This window comes from Octopus sinensis, linkage group LG8 (genome assembly GCF_006345805.1).
Source record: "Octopus sinensis linkage group LG8, ASM634580v1, whole genome shotgun sequence".
Taxonomy (NCBI): Eukaryota; Metazoa; Mollusca; class Cephalopoda; order Octopoda; family Octopodidae; genus Octopus; species Octopus sinensis.
The window spans coordinates 26028724-26054674 of record NC_043004.1 but is presented as its reverse complement, the minus strand read 5'-3'; the positions used below and the strand labels follow the sequence as shown (position 1 = coordinate 26054674).

The 25951-nt window shown below is 35.1% G+C and overlaps 1 protein-coding gene across 1 annotated transcript in view; it reads left to right on the top strand.

Annotated features, from left to right (window-relative positions):
* Positions 1-19979, top strand: part of LOC118764515 (meprin A subunit beta-like) — a 58970-nt gene extending 38991 nt beyond the window's left edge. The window contains exons 10-13 of the mRNA XM_036505291.1: positions 3809-4039; positions 8010-8156; positions 11477-11727; positions 19728-19979. Coding sequence (XP_036361184.1) covers positions 3809-4039; positions 8010-8156; positions 11477-11727; positions 19728-19847 — 749 coding nt within the window. The 3' untranslated portion in view covers positions 19848-19979. The remainder of the gene's footprint in view (positions 1-3808; positions 4040-8009; positions 8157-11476; positions 11728-19727) is intronic.
* Positions 19980-25951: the final 5972 nt, after the last annotated feature.

Sequence of the window (25951 nt, the reverse complement as noted above, 5' to 3'; positions counted from 1 at the left end):
CATTTCCAGAGGTGACACTTGTGGCAAATCTTCCAGGGACGTTCTTCCACATTTGAAGCACCTGTGTCACTCAAAACATAGTGTACGACCCATTGCCTCATCATCATAAGCTTGCCAAAGCATGCTCAATGTCTCTGTAGCAAACTTCCCAAGTTTAACGCAAGATTTCACGTTGGCTCTTTGTTCCTGTCTAAGACAAAATTGCAGACTACAGCATATACATGATCGCAAAAACACAAATTTCATATCTTGCAAAGTAAATACAGTGATGTCACTCTGCACACTGCCTCATGAGTCTCACTGCTAGCTTTTACTGTGAACAGAACTGTGTGCTGCCATCTATTGGTGCACAACTGAACTAATCTAGGAACGTTTTGATACCACCTCGTATCAACAGGAGACACATTTCTGTGGTGTGAAGAGTACTCCCTGTAACAGTATAGACTCTGGAAATATTTGAAGTATTAACACAGATCTAAAACATAAATATCTCTTATCTTTTCCCTTTCACTTGTTACACCCATTCACTATGACCATGCTGGGGCACTGCCATGAAGGGTTTTAGCTGAATGAATCAACAACAGAACATATTCATAGCACTTATTCTATCTGTCTCTTTAGCCAGAGATGTAAACAAACCAACAATACTGTCAAGTGGTGGGGGAGAAACTCACAACTACACACACACAGAGGCTTCTTTCAGACTTTATCTACCAAATCCACTTACAAGGCTTTGGCTGGCCTGGGGCTATAGTAGAAGACACTTGTTCAAGGTGCCATGCTGTGGAATTGAACCTGGAATCATCTGATTAGGAAGCAAGCCATGCTTGCACCTGATATCTTTATTTTCCTTGAGTATCAATGAATCTTCAAATTCTTGCAGCCCCTAAATCTGAGGTTTGAGACACATTTACCATTTGCTATGCTACTGATTATTTGCTTTTAATTTATATATCGTCCAGCAAAGCAAATAAGGAATTGTGGGAATATATCATAGTGTTTTGTTCTATTGAAAACAAAGAATTTGATCCAAAGCTGCTTTATGGACAAGAAGGAAGTTAATAAACTTATTTAGACCAAGTCATTTCAAACTTGAACCATTTATGTGGTACAATATCAACCAACACTACCAAATTATTCAACCATTTTTGTGGCTTTCAGTATCTATAAGTAGTTTCACTGTATCTTTCAGTTCACTAGAGTGCATTCTTTATTTAACTGGCGAACATTATATCCCTATATTCCACTTGAAGGTCCTTCAATATTTCTTTTAATTTTCTGTTGTTTAATCTCTTGTTTTTATTAAATAAAAACATTGTGTTACTACTTCAATTGCATTGTTTATTTTGGGAGAATTTATATAGACATTTCGTTGATCAATAGCATGATAACACACAATTGATATATTTGACTCCAGTTTATGGTTCTTGAATTTCTTGATTAAAGTCACATGTCCTTTCTGCGATGCGGCTGATATTTTTTGTAGAGTAAATTAAGTTCACTTATTGCTGATTTCCTTCTAGAAAACATATTCACTGCTAGTCACATACATCAAATTTAAAGCAATTAAATCTTCTTGTATTATAAAATTTGCCCTTATCCCATAACCAGATATATATTCAGATATAGTAAATACAATCGACTCTGCCATACTTCCTGTATCTGTTGTCTCATCTGCAGTTATTCAATAAATCCTGATACTGTTTGTTTCAAAGTTACTTATACAATGTAAGCCATATCTTTTATTCACTGTCCTCCAAGATAAAGTAATTTCTTCAAACAATTAGACTTTTTTGAAGTTCAAGTCCATGTTGTAGCAACTATACACACACACTTAACTCATACATTTAACAGCTAGCTTACTACCAGAAGTGCTTTCATTGATATGTCTTTCAAAAATATATTTGTGTTTGCATAAAAATTCTTTAAAGGATTCTACTTTGTCTAAACACAGTTTCTAATGATTAGACAAATATGCTGGTCAAGATTGTCCATTTTCATTGACTACAAGCAAATCTTTACAAATAAGACACACATGTTCTATTTACATCTGTGAAAAATATCTTCCCATTTAACTATCCCTAGGAACTGTTTCCAACCATTCTGATACTTCTTTAAAATGTTTAATATAAGTAAAAGAGTTACTCATAATATATGTTAATTACATACTTAATTACTTTGGTACAAGGACTGAATTTAGAGGAAATGAATTAGACAATTAAACTGTATTCAGTACTTGACAGGTACTTTATTTTAGTAACCAAGGAAGGATGAAAGGCAAAGTTAACCTCAGTTAACAAATAACACAAGACATGTTTTATCAGATGATAACAAACAGCACAAGACATGTTATTAGATGATCTAACAATTCTAACAACCCACTGCCCAAATGAGCCACCAATGATGACTGTTAAATAAGTTGTAATAGTAATGGGCCAATTACTTCATCAATTTGCATATAATCAAACTCAAAATTCTGTTATGGCTTAAAACACTGACTCCCAAATGATAGGCCACTGTCTCTAGATGTGCCACAAGAGGCATCTGTGTGCTCCACAAGGAGTGTCTAGATGTGTCACAGATTTTTTAAATTACAATTTAAGGTTTCAGAAAATCACTATTAATTCTTGAGTGCCTTAAACAGATTAATCATTATTTTGTTGTACATAAATAGAATTAATTAAACTAGGAAATCAACAGTTTTCTATATTTTTTTTAAACTTTTAACTTTAAAATAATTTTCCATAGAAAGTCTGCTAGTAATTTCTTTCCTTTTAAAGTTGACCAATAATAGTTGTTTCACTTCATCTTTGATCTATCAGAAAGTTAATGATGTTGAGGGCAACTTATATTAATGTCTGATTAGCTTAAACCTAGTCTTAGAGGTGAGTTTTTAGAGAATAGTTTCTTCAAATGCAGGAAGAACTCTCTACCCTTGTTCTATGTAGACACTAGAACAGCTAGAAATATCAGCTAAATCTTCCTGCTGACACTCATTACTAAAGACACATTGAATAATACAATCCAAGGTATGTCTGAAAAGAAATTGGAATGGTTATGGTCGGAATGTTTTTGATAAGGACTAACCTAGCAACAACAAGTTGCTATATGTCTAATCAACAATCATCTACAACCTGGTTCCCACTCCAGTAGTGTACATCTACCCCTTATCAAACAAGAGATCAACATATTTCTCATTTTACTTGAGTCTTTCTCTTAGACATTTCACTTTTTATCTTTTTTTTGCAGCTTCCAGTGGCCTCAACAGAAACAGACAAGTTATGTTTTCTTTTTTAATACACAGTCCACAATAACTGAAATATATCTCTAACGATTATATTCTATATTGCAGATATTTTATCTTAATTTATTTGTTGATGTTTCTGTCAGATTAAAATACCAAATGTTTGTGGCGTTTAGAGAGGCAAATAGGAATACAGAGCTTGGCACCACTGACTTAATAAACAGTGATGTGTCCTTGATAACTGAAGGTTGGGCCTAGTATTTCTAAAGGGCATCGTGATCTCAAGATGTATATTGTTTATACATGAAGACAATGCAATATCAGGGAAGTAGTGAAGTATTTATATTTCCTGGTGGTTCTGGAAATCTTACAAGTTGCTAAAATAAATGTTTTCTAATATACATTGACTATTAAACAAATATTTTATGTCCTTACAAACAGTCAAGCCTTTTGTATTTGAAATCATTATCATCTATCTCAACTGTCTTTATTAGAAAATTGACAGTTATGGGTAAGTGGCAGTAGATATGATAAATATTTAAAAGCAACTCTTTATCTTTTCAGACCCAGTGGTGAACCGCAGTGTGAATTTTCTAAAATATTCAGTGGATTACATAGATGACTTAGGATTACCTTATGATTACCAATCCATAATGCATTACGGTTTTGCTTTTTTTGCCAAAGATCCTTATTCACCAACACTATCACCCAAATACCCATATGCCTATATTGGACAAAGAAAATACATCAGTCCTATTGATGTTAAAAAAGTTCAGCTTCTTTACGGTTGTGGGGGTAAGTTGAAACGATTACAAGCGTAAAGTGTTTAATTAATATATTCTAATTAAAGCACTTTGATTAAATAACTTCCTCTTTAACTGCATAAGTTTTTTCTATTGAGAGAACAACCTGACTAATGATTGAAGTAACACTAGTCATTCAGCTGATATTATTTTACTCTCACCACATAATTATTTCTAAGTTTATGCTCATGCCATTAAACATGTTAACATGGACTTAACTATAGTTGCCATGTAAACAGCATTCCTGTGAAAAATGTTTAAATATATTAATTGTTCCCTCACACTTACATACCATATTGTATACTTACATCTCTACTTCAACAACTACAGTGAACTCTTGGTACTGCTGAGGTGGTCAGAATAGACCAAAACATTTCAAAAGTTGTCTCCTATTTGCCAAGACGCAATGATATTTATCATTGAGCTAATGAAGTGTGTGGTGTGGTTTATATTCTTGACACATATTCTATTATGGCCGTACCTTCCAGTGACCCAGTAAAACTGATTGTAAATTGGGATACCTGTATGGGAAGGTCTGTTTCATCAGTGTAGAGTTTCAACAACTTGCAGGACTGCACATAAAATTTCCCATTGTGACTGATGATAAACTATTTGTTCCTGCCACTAGATTAAGAAACTTGTGCTTTGTTTACAAGTGACAGCTAATCAATCATTAATTTAGATGGAAAAAATTTCCTGTTTTACAGGAAAAGGGATTGTCAAAATTTTCAAACTTTAAATTTTTCTAAAAAAATTGTTGTTTTACAGAAAAAGATTTAATAGAATGTTGAGCCTTCAAAAATTAGAAACTAGAATCAAAAAGTAAAAAAAATTTAATTGGCATTTAGTTCAGTCCCCTTTTATTAACAAATGAAGATTAACTATATAATTTCTTTTAGAAACACAAGCAGAAACATTTGGTGGGGATTAAGGAAAGGAGAAAAATGATAGGAGGAGGAGAGGAGAAACATGAAACAACGGTAGGTCCAGGAAGAAGCATGATGAGTTAATTGAAGAGGATAGATAGAAGAAGGTAAAATGATGGAATAAAGAAGAGAAAAGGAAATGAAAAATGAGAGAGAAGAAACATGAAAGAGAGATAGGTCTGGGAAGAAGGATGATGACCCAGATGAGGAGAAAGGATTGAAAAATGGGACAGAGGAGAGAAAAAGAAAAGCAAGAGAATGAAGAGAAGCATTTATTATTAAAACTATTATTCTTTTCAAAAAGTGCAATAAAATGTCAAATAAATTTTTTTTTTATTCTAGTTTCTATCTTTTAAAGGCTCAACATTTTATTAAACCTTTTTCTGTAAAACAACAATTTTTTTCAGAAAAATTTAAAGTTTGAACATTTTGTTAGAACATAATGTTAGAAAAGATATTACTACTATAATTATTAAGGTGGTGAGCTGGCAGAATCATTAGCACACCAGACAAAATGCTTAGAGATATCTTGCCTGCTGCTACATTCTGAGTTCAAATTTTGCTTAGGTTAACTTTACCTTTCATCCTTTTGGGGTCGATAAAATAAGTACCAGTTGAACATTGGGGTCGATGTAATCGACTCATCTCCTGCCCCAAAACTGCTGTCCTTGTGGCAAAATTTGAAACCATTATAATTATTATACTATAAAACTTATATGAAACTAAAGGTTATAATACAATGAATATTTTAACATAAAGTATATGCACTTTTTATGAAGTTTAAGAAAGTTAATGGAAATTAAAAATTGAAAAAAATCGAGGTGTTGGAATTATAGTTAAGGTTCATTTGAGCTCGCCCCAACATTTTGTTGGGTCAAGCACATTTAGTACTAAATATTTAGTGTATACATTTGGCGTATATTAATTATATGAAACAAAAACGATACACTTTCATTAATGAATATGTTAATTATATTGATAATTCATCAATGTTAATATTTTTCAGAACAGTGCCCTAAATTCCCTTCTGCTTAAACGTCCCAAGCACTCTTAAACAGATTTTTATTATCAATCATCATCATCATCATTGTTGTCATCATCGTCGTCATCGTCGTTGTCGTAGTAGTAGTTGTAGTCATCATCATTATCATCATCATCACTATAACTCCTGAAACGTATAATATAGATATATCTAAAGTTATATATTAGTCTTTGCCAACAATGTGAAAAGATTGTATTGTATATGACTGTGGATACTCAGAAGATATCTAGCAAGAATCCCTGAACACCATCTAGTCCATTGGCTTTCCAGTTTGGTACTTTCTTAACTGTCTTTTCCACTTTCTTATCTGTGATCATCATCATCTAACATCTGTCTTCTATGCATGCATGGGTTGTGGAGGTACATGGCCTAGTGGTTAGAGCAGTGGACTTGCGGTCGAGGGATTGCAGGTTCGAATCTCAGACCGGACGATGTGTGTGTTTATGAGCGAAACACCTAAGCTCCACACGGCTCCAGCAGGAGGTAATAACGAAACTTCTGCTGACTCTTCCGCCACAACTTTCTCTCACTCTTTCCTTCTGCATCTTGCAGCTCACCTGCGATGGACCGGCGTCCCATCCTGGTGGGGAACCTATATGCCTAGAAACCGGGAAACCGGCCCTTATGAGCTAGGCATGGCTCGAGAAGGAACAAACATGTATGGGTTGAATGGTTTGACAGGGGCTGGCAAGCTAGACGACTGTGCTATCTTCTTTGACATGGTTTCTATGGCTGGATGCTCTTCCTAATGCCAACCACTTTACTGAATGTACAGGGTGCTTTTTACATAGCACCAGCACCACCGAGGTCATGAAGTAACTTACAAGACAAAGATCCATCAACTGGGGGGGGGAGTAGTATTGTGGAGGTGTTTTTTTACTAGTTGATGAGAAGTTAAACTATGAGGGGAAACAGGTGTTTTACTGTAAAGGATATACATGGTTACCCCCAGTCTGAGGGAGGGAGAAAGAGGGGGGAAAGAGGAGAGAGAGAGAGGTGGTAGCAATGTGCCAGAGCATACCCTCAAGGTACAAGGAGGTGAATTTTGCCCTCATGTGGACTCCCTGCTCATGCACCCAGTCTAATCCTCGTATCTGTAATTGTTATATTTTCTTGTTTTGTTCTGGCTTCCATTTCACTTCTAAGTTTCCATAACTAGTTAGTTAGTTAGTTAGTTAGTTAGTTAGTTAATTTGGCTCAAAAGCAAATAGCAAGGCCATGTAGGGGGACATGGAGTTAAGTACAGGATGGTGTTCATGTAAAGAGTTCAGGCCACTTGAGGTCAAGGGAGGCTTTGAACAAAGCAGTCGTCGGCATCTTCACCATCTCGTCTGGCAGCTTGTTCCACAGATCCGCAACCCGGATGGAGAAAGCTCCTCTCCTTCGATTGAGATGAAATCGTCGCAGGTAGAGCTTTTCGGGTAGAACTAGTCTGCTTCCATATTATGTTGAACTTCTTTTCTCAAGAATTCTGACTATAAGTTCCTTGCTACTTCAGCATCTGACACATCATTCCCCTGATGTTCCTCTTCATTGCTCAGCTGTTGGTAAAATTTGCTTTCATTATTTTTGAAGTGCCTGCTCTGCTGGTATGTTTTTTTTTTATTTGTTTGTTTACCTCACACTGCTTTTATTTGAAGCCATTAAGGCATGTCCTTTATGATCCTTCCCCCTCCCACACACAATCTCTCCCCCTTGAAAACCCTCTCACAACCCATCTTCCCAACACTCCCTTTCCCCACCCATGGTATATTTCCCTCCACTCTCCCTCTCACATTTTTCTCTCAACTTTGCTCTTCATCTTTTCAGAACTGATAAAAAAAATACCTGTCAAGTACCAGGGTTGGTGGTATTGATTAATCCCCCACCTCAAAATTGCTATTATTGTTATATCATCATCATCATCATCATCATCATCATCATCACCACCACCATCATCGTTATTGACATTGTAACCAATAATCTAAACTAATGAGCTTATATTTCAATGTCAGGACATACAAAGTGGGACTGCAACTTTGAACAACAGAACATTTGTTCTTGGAAACAAAATACAGATGATGATTTTGACTGGAAAGTCTTCAAAGGTTCGACTCCAACTGCATTCACTGGCCCCAGTGGAGATAATACTAATGGTCTTGGTGAGTAATGGTCTCCTTCATTTCCTCCTCTTTCTTCCTAACTTCTATGTCATCCCTAATTGAGCAGTTGAACAAAGTTATTCTGGCTATGACCATCCACTCTTTTTTTAATCAGCCATATCTAATGTGTCTGTGTGATTTAAGAGATTTTTGACTGCTATTTCTGGTGGGCCAAGTAACTATATAGCAATTCACCCATTCAGTAAATGTGCCATAGAACAATAAAATTTTAAAATATGAACATGGTGTGGCTGTGTGGTAAGTAGCTTGCTTACCAGCCACATGGTTCTGGGTTCAGTTCCACTGTGTGCCACCTTGGGCAAGTGTCTTCTACTTTAGCCTTGGGCCGACCAAAGCCTTGTGAGTGGATTTGGTAGATGGAAACTGAAAGAAGCCCATCATATATATCTATATCTATACATGTGTGTTTGTGTGTCTGTGTTTGTCCCCCCCCCCCCACCAACATCACTTGGCAACCGATGCTGGTGTGTTTATGTCCCCGTAACTTAGTGGTTCAGCAAAAGAGACCGATAGAATAAGTACTAGGCTTCCAAAGAATAAGTCCTGGGGTTGATTCGCTCGACCAAAGGCAGTGCTCCAGCATGGCCACAGTCAAATGACTGAAACAAGTAAAAGAGTAAAAAGTGTTGCTGTATTATAAGAACTTATAAAACTGCTGGTCAGTAACAGTATCAATTATATTTAGCCACCCAGTTTAACACCACTACTTGGTCCTGGGGAACCTTTATAAGAATCTACTCAGATGCAAGAATTGAGACCAAACCACAAATTCATATTCCCCATTCAGAATAGGTATTAGTTGTATAAGTCTGACCAGTGTAGGGCTGTGAAGGTGATGGTCACTTCATACCAGTCTGACCAATGTGGGACTGTGAAGATCATAGGCACACCACTGTAACAAACTGACCAAGGTAGGACTGTAAAGGTTATAGACACATCATACTCATCTCATCAATTTGGTGCAGTGAAGGTGATAGTCACACCAGTGTGGAGAAACCTGAACAGTTTACAAGTAGTGACCTCCCTTTTCTGCTCTTCTAAAACAGGAGATATTTTGTTTTTGTCAATTGAAACAGTGAAAATAACTTTGTGGCAATCAGAAATGTTATTATAATTAATAAAGTATGTATTCATTCTTAATACATTCTTGTAGATTCAAATGTGAATATTTGATCACTGCTATTTTTCATCATCAGAGAACACTTCCTCTGTTTGGACCAGTGGTTCTCAACCAGTATCCATATGGTCCTTGAGGGTCCACATAAGATTTTGTTATTAAAATATATTTGCAATAAATCAGTTATACTTCTACAATACACAAAATATTTTAACAATTTTTAATACAATTCCCAATAATGTTTAATCACAAAAATATGATATGGATTTTTAAACATTGAATAAAACAGAAATCAAAGGGGTCCTTAGGTTAAAAATCGTTTGAGAAACAATAGTTTAGACAGCTTGTGATTATAACACTCGAAGTAATGAAGAATGACCGCAGGATGCTGAACTCTTTGGGCAAGATGACAAAGGACTGAGATGCCTGGCACCATGTACTCAAGAGGACCTGTGCTCCACAGCAGAATGTTAAGTCCAGTCTCCCTGGTGGAGAGGATAGGCCAGCAAGAGTCCTGTGCCGGTGCCACATAAAAAGCACTCATGGCAGCACTGAGTAAAAGTGCCCATGTGGTGTCATATAAAAGTACTCATGAGATACCACGTAAAAGAACCAGTATGGTGCCATGTAAAAGCACACTTGTGATGCCACATAAAAGCACCTGTGCTGAGCCACATAAAAACGCCCATGTAAAAGCACCCAACACACTCTGTAAAGTGGTTGGAATTAGGAAGGGCATCCAACTGTAGAAACCATGTCAAATCAAACTGGAGCCTGGTATTGCTATCTGGCTTACCAGCTCTGGCTAAACCATCCAAACCATGCCAGCATGAACAACAAACGTTAAATGATGATGAGGAGGAGGAGGATGATAATGATGATGATAAAGATGATGAACATACGAGGAGATATCAAAAAGTTCCAAGACTAGTTAGGTTTAATAAAAAATAACTTATTTACCTAAGTTTTAACATTATCTCCTTCAAAATAGTCACCTTGTACAGCAATACTCTGGTCCCAGCATTCCTGTCACTTTTGGAATCCAGCCTGCAAGTCATTTTCCATAAGCAGGGTGAGGTCCTTCTGTGATTCACTCTCAATCTCAACAAATGTTGAAACTGCGATCTTTGAGCTTCATTTTTTTCTTGGGGAAGAAATGGAAGCCTGGCGAATAGGGCAGGTGTGGAAGTAATACTATGTTGTTTTTGATGAGAAACTCATGAATGAGGAGAGCTCGGTGATAGAGTGCATTGTCATCGTGAGGAATCCAATTCTTTGTGCTCCACAAATCTGGTCACTTTCCCCAAATGTCCTCCCTTAAACGCTTCCAAATGACATTGATTGTTGTCTGACGATCTTCTTGCACAAGCTGATAAACTTTCCAGGGGTGACACTTGTAGCAGGTCTTCCAGATTGCTCATCATCTTTCAGGGACGTTCTTCTCCTTTCAAAGCACCTATACCACTCGAAACATTATGTACAATCCATTGCCTCATCACCATAAGCTTGTCGAAGCATGCTCGATGTCTCCATAGCAGACTTCCCAAGTTTAACACAAAATTTCATGCTAGCTCTTTGTTTCAACTTTCTGTCCATGACAAAAATTGCAGACTACAGCATACATGTGATCCCCAAAACACTAATTTCACAGCTTGTGAAGTAAACACAGAGATGTCACTTGGCACACTGCCTCATGGAAGTCATTGCTAGCTCTCACTTTGTATGGAACCGGGTACTGACGTTTGTTGGTGTGCTACAAAATTAGTCCAGAAACTTTTTGATACCATCTCATACATGATTTGTAGGTGTAAAGACTTTGAGATACTTCTGTATTTTGACCTTGTGTGCCTCTTCAGCCCAAGGTATTCCACCAAATCGATGAATCTAACAGTACAAGCCTTTGTTTATAGGAATCAGCAAACAAATTGTTCAAATATTAATCACATTTGAATCGGCTAGAATGTATTAAGAATGAATAAATATATTATTGTTTGGATTCTCACTATTCTGCATGGATTCTCATCAATTGCTATAATTAGTTTTTTTTTCAAAAATATTCACATGATGAGGTACAGATTCTTTTATTGGTTTTTACCATTTAAATTTAATTTCAGAATATATAATCAACTTAAATACATTTTATTAAATCAATTGCCCATTGAAATATATCTTTTTATGCCAGGCTATTACATCTTTGCTGAAGCTAATGGACATGAGAATAGAGTGACACGGCTCACTTCACAACGTATACCAACTAATTTATATTGTATCAAACTCTCTTACCACATGGCTGGCTATACAGTAGGCATGTTGACTCTACGAGCACAGTTCTTTGATAGGCACCAAACAGAAGTATTGTTTAGCAAGAGAGGAATACAGGGAGATGAATGGCACAAAAGTGACGTTGAATTTCAAGCCAGATCCCCATTTCAGGTAACTATGGCTTTCTGTGGGAAGCATACAGTTGACCACTTCAATTCTATCCTTATTATATATAACTGGTGTTTTTGTTTCAGTGAAAGTTTGCGGCCAAATTTTATGGAGTTAGGTTCACAATCCTAAAGTCATTGACTCAATTCATGGACTAGGTAACACATCATTTTATGTTGATCCAATTCACTACCAAACTACTGATAGTTCAACCCTTTCCCCTTCTACTCATCAAAGGTGAGTCAAGGGTAGGAGAACTGATACTTTATTACCTACAATAGAAGTTATAGAATAAGCTACCATGTCATACTTTGCAAATGATTGTTGTGCATTCTTGCCTTTATTGTTTTGACCCATGAATGGATGTAAAACATATTGAACAAACACAGGACTTGTCATCTTTAATGTCCTTTTTGGTAAGCAGAACATACCAAAAAGGACCATATAGATGTAAAGGCTACACTACTTCTAATATCATCATCATCCTCATTTAACGTCCATTGTTCATGTTGGCATGGATTGGACAGTTTGACCAGGGCTGGTAAAATGAGGGGGCTGTACCAGATTCCAGTCTGATTTGGCATAGTTTCTACAGCTAGATGCCCTTCCAAACGCCAACTTAATAAGTACATAATAAATATTTTTATAGTTTGATGGGGGTTGCACTTGAACTTTCTTGTGTTTTCTGTGTAGGAAGACAAAATCTCATGTTTTAGTTATTTTATGGATGTGATGTTCACAAAGGGATCAGAGATTGTAGCAACAGGAAGGGCATCCATCTGTAAAATAATATTTCGGTGATGTATTCACTAACCCTTATTTCTTGTGTACCCATGAGAAGTAACAGCTAATAAAGCTCATCCACTGTCCTATAGTATGCCCAGGGAAAGTATGTCTGATACAGCCCGTCTGGCTAGCCAGGGAAAGTCTAGACACTAACCACTCATTTTTCTATAGGGTACCCAGAGCAGGTACCATCTGATACAGACCACTATTAGTTTTAAAGTGTACCTAGAGGAAGTATGTCTGGTATATATCACATCCTAGCTACAGCAGCACTCATGGGAAGAAACAGAAGTTTGGTGAAACACTGATTTTGATAGAATGCTTTTTGCTTAGAGATGAGCTGTACTACCTTATGATTCCTATTTAGTGAGGTCAACTGAGCTAAGGTAGGAGCTGATTGTCCTACGTATCAATGGAACCAGCAATTTCAACTAGCAACTTCAGCTAGTAAAATCCCAGTAAATTATATCTAGTAGTGAAGACTTAGTTTTCAATGTCAAATCTCAATAAGCTATAACCATGTTGGAACATCTAACTATAAATTGTAATTTAACAACCCATTAAATTTACAGTGCTACAACAGTTGTTTAAATGACTGATGCTGTTCCTTCCATACAGAATGTCATAGCAACTTTGTTAATGTTCTGTTTTCATAATACATATCGTTGATTTCTTTGTTTACCATTCACTTTCCAAATATCCCAGCTGTTCTCTATACACCCAGCCTTTGGTGACAACACAGGCAGGTAATAATAATGTCCAATGTAAAAATTTTCAGGCAACATCTGTGTCAATTTAAACTATCACTGTCACTTGATTTTTCACAATTTTTCAAAATTTTCTGAACTCGTCTGACGTAAATTGAGTTCCCTTGTCAGACACAATGGTATCTGAAAAAACCTTACCTGGCAAACAATTCATGTAAAAAGCTTGTGACCATAGATGTTGGCTTTTTATATTTATGCACTTCTGATCACTTAGAAAAGCTGTCCACCACAACGAGGTAATATGACACCCTTAAGTGAACCTGCATAATAAACATGCAATCTGGCCCATGGAACACCTGTTTTTGGCCACAGTTGTCATTTAGTGGCAGGCGCTTTTGCAGCTAAGGCACACCCTCTGCATGATTTTATTGATTCTTAAATTTCACAGTCCATTGTTGGCAAATGTACATAACTTCTCATTAATGATTTCATTTTCGAAATCCCTGGGTGACCAATATGAGATTCCATTAATAATCACTTTTGTAATGTGGCTGGCACTACGACTCTTTGTGCGGGCATCAACACATTGTCACACATTGAGAAATGGTTCGCCTTTGTGTTGCACATATTTTTTATCTCCTTTAGCCGTCAATATTTCTTACATTTAAAAAAAAATAAATTTATCGTTTTCCGATTTTAATTTTATGTCTTGTAAAGTAACTAGCAGTTCACGAATGATGTTATACAAAACATTTTTAATTTCATTTTCCGCTCGCAAAGCAGCAGTCACGTTTTTTTCAAATGGTGCAGCATTTTTTGAAATCAGTCTTGATAGACAATTAGAGTGACCTAATTTCTTGAATGGTATATACTCCATCTTGAAATCAAATAGTTTAATAATATCGTACCCCAGCGTTGCAACCTTTCAGTATGCGTAGGGATTCCTTTCTTTAACCCGAATATTGATAATAACGGACGATGATCAAAACTTCTATCGTGTAAAAATTTGTGAATTTTTTATGGCAAAAATAATCTTTACAGATTCTTTTTCCATTTGGCTATAATTTTTCTCTGCTGATATTAGAGGACGTGAAGCATAAACCACCGCCTTCAAGTTACCATCTTTATACTTATGTAGCATTACTGCTCCTATACCGTACTCAGAAGTGTACTAACAACAAATCAAATGTTAATAATTTTTTTAATTTCGCCAGACGCCCTTTGATAATTTTCCAACCAATTCCATTTCACATCTTTTTTAGCAGTTTATTTAGTGGAATCCTCACCTTATGTATATTCAGTATATAATTTTGGTAATAATTTCCCAATCCCAAAAATGCTTGTAAGGTCGCAATATTTGTCGGAGGGGGCATATTTTTAATTGCATCTGTCATCGACGAATCTGGTCGACGTCCATTTCTGTCAATAATTTGTCCTAAATATTTTATTTTCAGTAAAAAAAAAAATGAACACTTTTCTTCACTCAAAGTAAAGCCGTAATCATTAATTTTTTCGATCACATATTTTAGTACTCTATATGTTGATCCACGGATTCGCTTTTAATGAGTAAATCATCCAGATATGGAATTGCGAATTCAGAGTCCGCTATAATTGCATCCATAATCTGTTGAAAAATCGCTGGTGAGACTTTTAAAACAAATGGTAACCTGTTCTATTTATACATTCCTTTATGTGTGTTAATTGTTAGATATTTAGAGCATTCATTGTTTACTCTCATTTGTAGGTACGCGTCAGAGAGATCCAATTTAGAAAATATCGTGCCACCGTTTAATTTCACAAAAATACCCTCTGGGGTAGGTGGCGGATAGTGGTACGTTTTAAGACATTTGTTTAAAAAAGAGGAAAAATCAGCTCACCCTCTGATTTTATTGTTCTTTTTCTTAATGTACACAGTCGATGCTACCCATTGACCATTATTCCACTTTTTGGATAACTCCAATTTTTTCTAGTTTTTCTAACTCTAAGTTTATCTGTTCTAACTCTGCGAACGGTACAGTTCGTTTTTATTTAGATGTCCTGTAAGTTAAATAATTCCATCCAGTCAGTTCCGAATAAATTTGTAGTATTATTTAAAAACTTTGGCTTTTAAGGTTTTTTCACGAGATGAAATGATATTTATCAATTCGCCCTTAAAATATAATTTTTTCCTGAAACACCACATGCAATTTTCGAAGTTTCATTTAATCTAGGTCTCCTGATTTTTTTCCCGTGTATCTGTGTTAATTATCAAAATATAGCTGCCCATATCCAATTGTTACTTTACGTTTATGTTATTAATTTTTACATACACAAATTCTCTTTTGAGGCTCGTTCATATTTATTGTCACCGATAGCCTGTTCACGTGATTTTTTGTTGAACCGTTTTTTAGGTTTTATTTTACAGTGTGATTTTTTTAATGGCCTATCTTACATACTTGAAGTATTTTATATTTTTAAACGGACAGTTACTTTTAAAATGTAGACCACCGCACCCATGACATTGATTCGGTCTCGACATTTCTTTCTTATCCAATACCAGTTGACACGCATGGATATGAGGGTTATCTTTCTCTTCAATTTAATCTGCATCATGTCGTAGATTTATAATCCTCTGACATTCTTCTGCTACTGCTTGTAGAGTTAAATTTTGTCCCCGTTCTAATTTTGTTAATACCCGAAACGTATATCTGCATCTTTGTTTGCAGTAAGCCCTTGAACAAAAATTAAAGCCTTCAACAAGTCCAGGGTCAACTCATTCAATTTGAATTTCTCACACTTTCTGTTAACCACTCCGGTATAGATGATGAAATCTTCATCTTTTTTGACCAAATTTAAACATTGCCAGCTAGTATTGAACGGGGAACTTCCTTCGTTGAACATTTTCGATAAAAAAAAATTTGTTTCATCGAAACAAATCTCACCTGGTTTCTTCGGCAAAATATAGTTACTAAAATAGGTAAGTGGAGGGACATATGCAAATAAAATAGATTACAAAAAAGATAGGTATATTATATACTAAGGAAAGATATAAAAATCAGATATATGGAGAGAAAGGGGGTGTAGGGAGATTTGAGAAAGTGTTAGCCCAATATATGGTGGGTCATGCAATTATTAGAGGGAAGAGTTAAATAAAAAAATATATATATCAATATAGTGTAAGATATAGTGGTGTGAAGAGGATATGATGAGTAATGGAATTCTATAGAAAGAGATAATATATCTAGAGATATTTTTTTTAAATAGAGATGTTTAAAAAAGAAAATGTTTTTAAAAATTCAAGTTAGTGGGGAGGGAAGAATTATTTAAGATGAATAAAAAGGAATTTGGTCATGTGTTTACATGAGAACTTTTTCATCCCTAGTATTAACCAGATAGCCATTCATTCTCATTATATTGTCGCTTTCTTCCAAACGTAACCTACAAATTTTATTATTATATCTTTAAGAGGGGGCAAAAGATAGGATTTTCCAAGAGACTGAGTAATCAATATTGTTTCTTTTGAAGCGCCAAATTTTTTTTAGATAAACCTGTGCTATTCTCTTTTCTAGGGTCCCTAAAGGAAGATTTATGATTATTAACTCTTGATTTTATAGAATTTTTTGGGCAACCAACGTATGTATGTTTAGAGGAGTTATGAGTAATAATAGTTACTTGGTATACTACTTCTTTCATTTTGCAACTTCTATCTACTTCACAAGTATTTGGGTCTCTACAATTACAATTTAAATTAATGGGTAGTACTATGGCATTATGTCTATATTTATTATGGATAATGGAGTTTTGGTTGTTATCATAGTAGTAGTTGTTAGTTATAGGATTATTGGAGTTGCTAGGTATATTTATTTATTATAGAATGGTTCCAGTTTCATATGGTTAAAAGAAGAGATAATCCTAAAAATGTTTGGAGAGACTGAAAACCCAAATCTGATTTTTTTATTATTAAATACTTTTGCATATTAGGAGTTTTTAAAGTTTCTATTAATTATATTTTTAATGGATCTAATAAAATTAAATTTTAGATGTTTGGCAAAAGGCATTATGATCCAAGTAGAGGGTTATGTTTGGGGGATCATCTAGTCTCAAATATGGTGTTGGTTTCTTTTTTGCTACTTCATTCCTATCTATATTAATATGATTTCTGTGGTTATTTGTATTATTAGAGGGATTGGGCGAGATAAGATTATTTTCATTTTTATGTTTATTGGTTTGATATTCTTATTTTTATCTATAATTAAGCATTTTTAGTGTTTGTTGTCAGTATTCTTGGGTTTATTAATATTAGTACTAGTGTGGTAAGTAAGGTAGGAATTGCTAAAATTTATATTTTTTTTCTTTCATTAAAGTTTTGGTTATGGTGCTCGTATTGATTAAGTTTATTAGTATGTTTATTGTAGTTGTGAATTCCGTGTTTACTGTTAAAGTTGTGTTGATGACTATTATTGAGTTTTTTTTTATGTTTGTCGGGGTATACTAATTCATCAGGTGACTTAGGTTCACTAATATTATCTATGTGGTTCATATCAAGATAAATTTTGGTATTTTTAGTATTGATGCTGTCGTTTTTATTGTACTTAATTTCCTGCCTTCTTAAGAGCTAGATTATAGTAGTCTTTATGTTTGTTAAAAATGTCTTCGTTGATGATAATAGATTAATTCTTCTTTCTATGTTAGTGGTCAGGTTTTTTTATAGTGTTATAAAGATGGTTGCTTTGAGCGTTTCTGTACGTGATATTGTTGTTAGGTTTATGGTAAGGCTTATAGGGGGAAGTAGTAAGATTAAAGTTAACGTCTAGGAAGTTCACAGAGTTGTTATCTTTTTCAATAGTAATGGGAGTTCTTGGTTTTTCTGTTCGTAATTGCAGCTGAAACTGTTGTTGCTGTTGCAACTGCAACCACGTAAGCTAATAAGCCTTCCATGTTCACTAATTTTTCTTCGATTTTGTATCAAAAGAAAAATGTTAAGGTCCGACGTAAGCTTTGAATAAACTCGTCGCCACTTTTATAAGTAGATATACTCGTTGCCATTTTTTATCCTTCTATACGTTGGGTATACAGATATCACAAAGCGGGGATAGACACAACTGTCTCCAAAAGACATACTTCAAATTACTCCACTATAATATAATGAAATTATTGTATACAGTGCTCAGGTGCACCACAAAACACGATACTCAGGTGCACCACTAAACACGATACTCCAATAAATACAAACTCTCGACTATCTCAACGACTTCTACTGCTTCTCTCATCTCGACCAGTGTGCTACTTTTTATAAGAGTTCGGCTAGTCCGTTCTTCCAATCCCGCATGGAGTGTCAACGACTCTCGCCACAACAAAAAGAAACCATCATCATTAGCAAGACCAACCACATATAAATAACAGAACCAAACTACATGCAGTTTATTGGTTATTATAGCAGTGCTATCCTGTGCATTCAAAGCAGCTTTCCATTTACTCACTACAAAGAAAAGCTTACTTGCAACACCGAATCTCTGATTTCCTAAAGAAGGGGTCCTACCACAAATATCGAAATGGAAGATAAAGTACAAACATTGTGTAATTTCTTATGACTCACATTGTTTTGGATTTTCAAAAAATATTTTATATATATATAGTTGAAATTTACAGAAAAACTAGAGACAAAGACAGATGTATAAACAATAAGCACGTGTATTAGTTTGACGTTTGGGAAGGTGAGAAAGTCTTTTACGTTACGAACCTACGCTCTTCAACAGAAGACACATACACATATACACACAAGCACACAACAGGGTCTTCTAGTATCTGTCAACTGAATCCAAAACCATGATAGGAAAGCATATTTCTTAACCACAGTCATGCCTGCCCACCAACAGATTCATATATTGTAACTGCTTTGAATATTTTGGTTGTGAAGAATCTTTACCTTTTGCTTCTTAAAGAGTTCAGCATCATTATAAAGAGTAGAACACTTCCCTAACTCTTTTAAGATTTATATAAAGACCATAAATATCAGGAGAAAGTTATATTAAATCAACCCAAGTGTATGACTAGTATTTTTATGTCGACTTTGAAGAGTCAATGTTGGTGGAATTTTAATTCAAATTATATAAAGAGATGCGACTAAAACCATAAAAAGTGCTCAACTGATTCTATCTGTTCTCTTACCGCTTAATGGTCAAAATAATTTCTAACAAACACAAAGTCATACATTATTAAGACAAGAGGATATGTGGTCAGTTTCATTGTCCAGTTATTTTGCCTGATATTTATTTTATAGACCTTGGGAGGAGGATAGAACAAAGTTGATCTCAACAGGACAACATAAATAGCCTAACTAAATGTTATATTCTCTCCAAAGCTTTACCAGTTATGATCTGCACTACAAAGTCTGTCCTATATTTCACCAATTCTGTCTGATAGTCTGCCAATTCTCTGACATTTTGTCAATCCTGTCCTACACTCTACCAATTCTGTCCAATGTTCTACCATTCTCTACACTTTCTAATAAGCATAAAACATTTTTTGCAGTTGGTGCTGGAGGCTGTTATTGGTTCTGGCAGAGAAGGTGACATTGCTGTGGATGACATCAGAGTTGAACCAGGATTCTGTAACTACAAACGGAATTTCAGAGGGATTGATCTACTTTGATAACTCTTCTGCACATCGTACATTTGTTAAATGGTAACACTGTAACACGTTAAGATTAGAAACATATAAACATTGAAGCATGTTATGTTTGTAAATAAAATCTTTCTGTAAAATACAGCAATCAAATTAAAATATCTTAGAAACAAATTGATTTTCTCAGGACAAAAGAAACACAACCTGTTTTGAAAAAAATGGGTATCTGTGATATTCATATCTTTATCAATGACATTAGCTGTTTAAGTGAGGTAAACATGTAGATGGATGACTTATTTTCAAAAATTCCAGCAATATATATATATATATAAGGCTGAGTAAAAAGTAAGCAACGTTTTGAAACATGAAATCCATCGCAGTATATTTCAACAATGCGGAAATTTTATTCATCAAAGTAAATACCATTACAATCAACATATTTTTGTCAACGAGTTACAAGTTTGTTTATTCTGGAGTTCTGAAGCTGATGAATTCTTTGAATGCACTTTCAGCATCGGTTTAATTTTTGAACTCCTTCTCTCGCAGGAAACCATCAAGATGCTTGAAAAAGTGATAGTCAGTAAGGGAAAGGTCTGTGGAATAAGCTGGGTGGGGAAGTACTTCGTATCCAAGTTCCCTCAACTTCATTAGTGAAACGTGTGGTCAAGCATTGTCATGAAGAATGATTGGTCTTCTTCTGTTGACCAGTCTGACATGGAGGAGTAGCGGTTTTTCATTCATTTTGGCAATTTCATGACAATATCTTTCTGCAGTAATGGTTTTACCGGGTTTTAAGAAGTACACCACCAAACAGTCAACCTAACCTTCTTTTGAAGAGCTAGGGTTTAGGGAAGGGTTTCGGTGCTTCATTTTGGTCCAACCACTGCGAAGAACGTTTTTTATTATTGTACAGAAACCATTTTTCATCGCAAGTTACGATAAGGTCGAAAAATAGATCGGTCTGGTTACAGAGAAGAAACAACGAGCAAATTTTATATCTGCGCATTTTCTGATTCTCATTCAAATGCTTTGCTACCCATTTGTCGAACTTTTTTGATTTTCCGATCGCATGCAAATGGTTGCAAGCAGTTTTCTGGATAACTTGAAGCTCTTTTGCCAGTTCTTGAGTGGTTTTACATGGATCTTTCTCAATGACGGTCTTTAATTGACTGTCATCGATGACAGATGGGCGTTCACTACGCTCACGATCTTCAAGGCTCAGGTCTCCTCTGCGAAATCGTTTAAACCATTTTCGAGCTGACCACTCATAGGTCATTTCCTCACCAAACGTTTCGTTGACATCGCGAGCAGTTTCAACTGCTTTATGTCCTTTTATGAAGTTGAATAGCAAAACTGCTCGAATATCGCGCTTTGACAGTTCCATTTCAGATGATTGTAATAACGGTGAAAAAACATTGATGTTAATTTATTGATGCATTTTGGCTAGTCTGTGTCTGTATTCCCAAATAATAGCAAACAAATGTTTAAAAAGAATTCAAAACTCTGCAAAAATCCGGTACAAATTCTTCATCGTTCAAAACGTTGCTTACATTTTGCCCAACCTGATATATATGTATATGTATATATATATATATATATATATATATATATATGTGTGTGTGTGTGTGTGTGTGTATGTATATATATATGTATGTGTATATATATATATATATATGTGTGTGTGTGTGTGTGTATGTATATATATGTATGTGTATATATATATATATATGTGTGTGTATATATATATAGTTAATCCAAACATGAAAGCACAAAGAGAAAGCACAACAACGCGAGGACGTAGAACAAGTATAGTGTTATTGGACGCTCAGGAAAGGAAAGGAAAGTGGATTTAACGTTTCGAGCGGAGCTCTTTGTCAGAAACATAGAAAAACGAAAGGTCCAATGAAGGGAAGACGGAGAAAGAAAATCACTGACATATATATATGTAACTTCTATGCTGGAGTGAGACAGCATGTTTTTTGTCTATCTCCTTAACTTGAAAATTTTAAGTATAATTATACTAATGTGTCCATCTGTTCTAATTTAATTAAATTCTATGTCTTTGTACAGCTGAAGATTGCTCTGCATTTTAAATTGATGTAATGATTGCATTGTTCAATTAAATGGAGTTGCATGAAACGATCATTCTGCATTACCTCTGGATATCCTTGTTGTTTATTTTGATATATATATATATATATATATATATATATATATACACACACTCTTTAACATGATTCCATTTCAACTTCATGGCTGTGTTACACCATTATTTGAAATCTACTCTGATACATGGCATTTGGCGAATGAGACAGTTTGATGCTGCTGCCCTCATTTGTGTTTCCTGCCGTGATGTAGGCTAGCCTGGAACCTTTGTCAGGGGGAGATCCAATTTTGTTTTTAAGACACCTATATCCACACCATGCAGGTCTCTCAGGGATTTTGGAAGGATATTGAAGAGCTGTGGGACCTTTGAAGCCCAAACAGTTGCAGTATCTGGTCCTATATTGTGATGGCGATGCTTGGATCTTTGGCACTATGCAGTGGCGCCCCATTCTGCTGTTTGTGTAACTTTCAATGCCAAAGTTTGGTACAAGGCCTTCCATAATTGTTTCAGATGTATATCACTGCATATCTCTTCCGCATTCATTCTAGGGATTAAAGACTTAAATTTTTCAACCTTTCCCAGTAGCTGATATGTTGCATTGAGACGATTTTCTTTGTGTAGCTTCGCTGAATTGCTTCGAGTTCCGCCGTTAATTTTATACTGTATGATGACCATAGTTGGGACATACGTCGTTAGTCCAAGCCACTGACAACGCATGCTCTCTAAAGAACTATCTCTCGTTTTGAAGATGTGTCTTCTCGTCTTGAGGACACCTACATCCAGCTAGCTGTCGGCACATTATTTGCCAAATTAGTAATATGCACCTCGAAAGAAGATATATATATTTAAAAAATCCAGGGAAATATCAGTAAAGTACTCAGTTTTAAGCAAACTTAGTTAACCATATCAAACAATCAGACTCCAACGTAAAAAGAATACACATCCAAAGTAATTCCTCGTGTATAACAAGTAGATCCAAATATCATTTAGAAGAATTTCGAGAAATTCAGAGTATTAGACAGCAAACTGCGAATAGAGAAAATCACATCTTTAACAGTAGATTCCCCTTACAAGGAAGACAATAGTTTCTGTTGTGTCAACATATTTAGAAATAAAAAAAATATCATTGGAATTCATATACCTGAAAATACATATTTTGAAGGTGATCCAAAATCAGTTAAATTCAAATTGAACTGAGGAAAGCGAACTCATCGGCTTTGTAAGGAGAAAAGAAAGGGGAAAAAGAGGGGAAGAGAGAAAGAAAGCAAAAAGACTTTCAGTGATGACCACACCACACCTGTTTTTTTTTCTTTTGAAGAGGTCACCATCCTTAAACCCATTCCAATACAATGGTAAATGACTAAATAAATAAATGAATGGTGAATAGTAAGGGGATATCCTTTCTCTCTATCCGCGTTTTGTTTTATATATATATATATATAATAATATTAGGGAGTAAATCCAAACTTACAGGGAAAAATTAGATTTAGGATTAAAACTAATTTTATAGTATAAATATATATATTAAATTAGAGATAAAACCACTATTAGGCAAATCAAACAGTGAAAATCATAAACCAATACATACCAATCTTTTAATATTTTTATAAGTAATATGCTAATCGATTACCATTTAGTAATTATGATACTTCTACAATTGAAGATAATTTTAATAAATAATGAATTTATGTATTGTGTCATTTGATACTTGTTAATTGTCTACATTGTTCACATAAATGCCAGTACCAGGCAGAGGTGGTTTCCAGCAGTAAGAGAAGCTTAAGAATAAATAAATGGAAATTTGTCAGCAGAACAAAGTTAGTAACCTTAAGTTACCTCTTACACTCTCAGTGTTGTGATGAGAGCCAAGATACCCTCTTGTGAGGAATGGACTGAACCGAGAGAGTGTATATAGTTTGTGTTATTTCATAGTGAAGTTCAAGAGTGTGGGTTGGTTTGTTCATTTGGAATATTTGTTGGTTCTTGAGAGATAGTTATGTTGTTATTGCTGCTGCATTATCTTATTTTATCACACTGGTACCACATATTTTAGGCCATTATCGCAATAGTGGTGGTACTACTATATTGGATACAAACCATGTTACAGCATCTGGCGACAAAAGGCTCGAAGATCACGTGGCATGTAATTCACCTGCAAACTAAGCATTAAATTCTTTCTTACCAGATTGTCATCCTTCTGAAATTCCCTTGTCCATGTTATTTCCTCTGCAGCCATCCACACATTTTATTCAAGATCAACTACGTCAATCTTACCAGTTTTCAAGGCACAGCTCTTGTCTCGGAAGGAATGCAAAAGGCAAGGATACAGCCCCCTTTATCCAGCCAAATTGTTCAAATAAAACATGGGAAAAAAAAACCCCTAACACCCACTACTATTTCTGTGAATTAGTAAGCTGTAAACTATATCAAACTGAGCCCACATCATCATCTTTAACATGTCTCACAGCTAGAACCTTTTACTAAATATTTTATCCAATCATTTATCTCCAGAATGGCAGCTTCTACATGGAATCACATTCTCATCAGACATTAATTTACACAAGTTGAAAAAAGACATCATCTACATTCACATTAACAGTTTAGGAAAGCCTGCAGATGTTCTCTTGCTCGCACTTTATATTAATACAAATAAGAATTTCTAACAAAGGTACATAGCCAAATATTTTATAGGAGGAAATAATGTCAACTATATTGACCCACTCCTTATCTAGTGTTTTATTTCATTGCCCACAAAAAAAGAGAAATGTGAAGTGTATTGACAATGCTAACTAACCCTTTCATGACTTAAATTCTGATAGGTAAACTGTTTCATTAAATCTCTAGTGCCAGTTTAGCATACAGTAAACGTGGCCATTTACAATTTAGTATGCTATCTGTTGCCAATTCTAGACCATAGCTCTAACTCTAACATAAACCATAACAAGGCATAGTCTACATAGTTACAAGCAGATAGACACTCTACTGACCTTCTCACCTTTATCTCATAATTTTGTTGATCCAAACACCTGATTAATAATTAAAGAAAGTAGTTATTTTACTAAGACTGTTCAAATTGATTATGCGTATTTCATTGGGAACATGACTATAAAAGAATTTAGCATCAAATTTGATTTCAACTTACATTTTCCACAGCTATTCTAACAACAGTGTAATAATACTTCTGTAACCTCTCAGAGGAAACATGACTCCTCCTTCACTCCTCTCCACCATTCATTTATGGTTTGAGAATAATTCTATAATTGTTGTAAACTGGAATGGAACTTACTCTCTTTTTGCTCACATCCATTCTCCATTTAATGCTACTTGGTTTGCATCTTTTAGAGAGATAGATTAGATATAATAAACTCAAAGTGCAACTAGAAAGTGAAAGTAGTATCTAACTTAGGATGTCTCATAGATAGTGGTGGCAATGGTGTTGGAGGTGGTAGATGTGGTTATCATGGCAGTGGTGGTGGTGGTGTAGTGGTGACAGTGGATGTGTATGATGGCAGCAATTATAGTGTTGGTGTTTTTGTAGAGGTGGTGGTGGCAGCAGCAGTGGATGATGATGATAATGATGATGATAGTAGTAGTAGCATTGATTATGTTAGGATGTCTCATGGATGGTAGTGTTGAAGACATTGCAGAGTGTAGTGGTGGTGAAATTGGTGAATTTGAATATGATGCTGGTATTGATCTTGGGGTTGTGGTTGCAGAAGATGGTTGTGAAGATGATTCTGATATTGATAGTCTTTGCACTGAGGTGGTGGCAGAGTCAGAGTAAATAATAAGAGCCCAGTTAACACAAGATTCTTAAATTTCGGAGATCATAAGATAGAGAGCAAGAAGTTAAAAGTTCCAATACTGGCCCAATTCCTACACCCCAGATTCTTCAACTATTTTATAAGAAAGGGGTTAATGGCAGGATAGGGATTCAGCTTAAAAATAAATTGTATAACAAAAAATACATAAATAAATTACTGCTCCAACGATGTAATTTTAGTATGTGTGTGTGTGTGTGTAA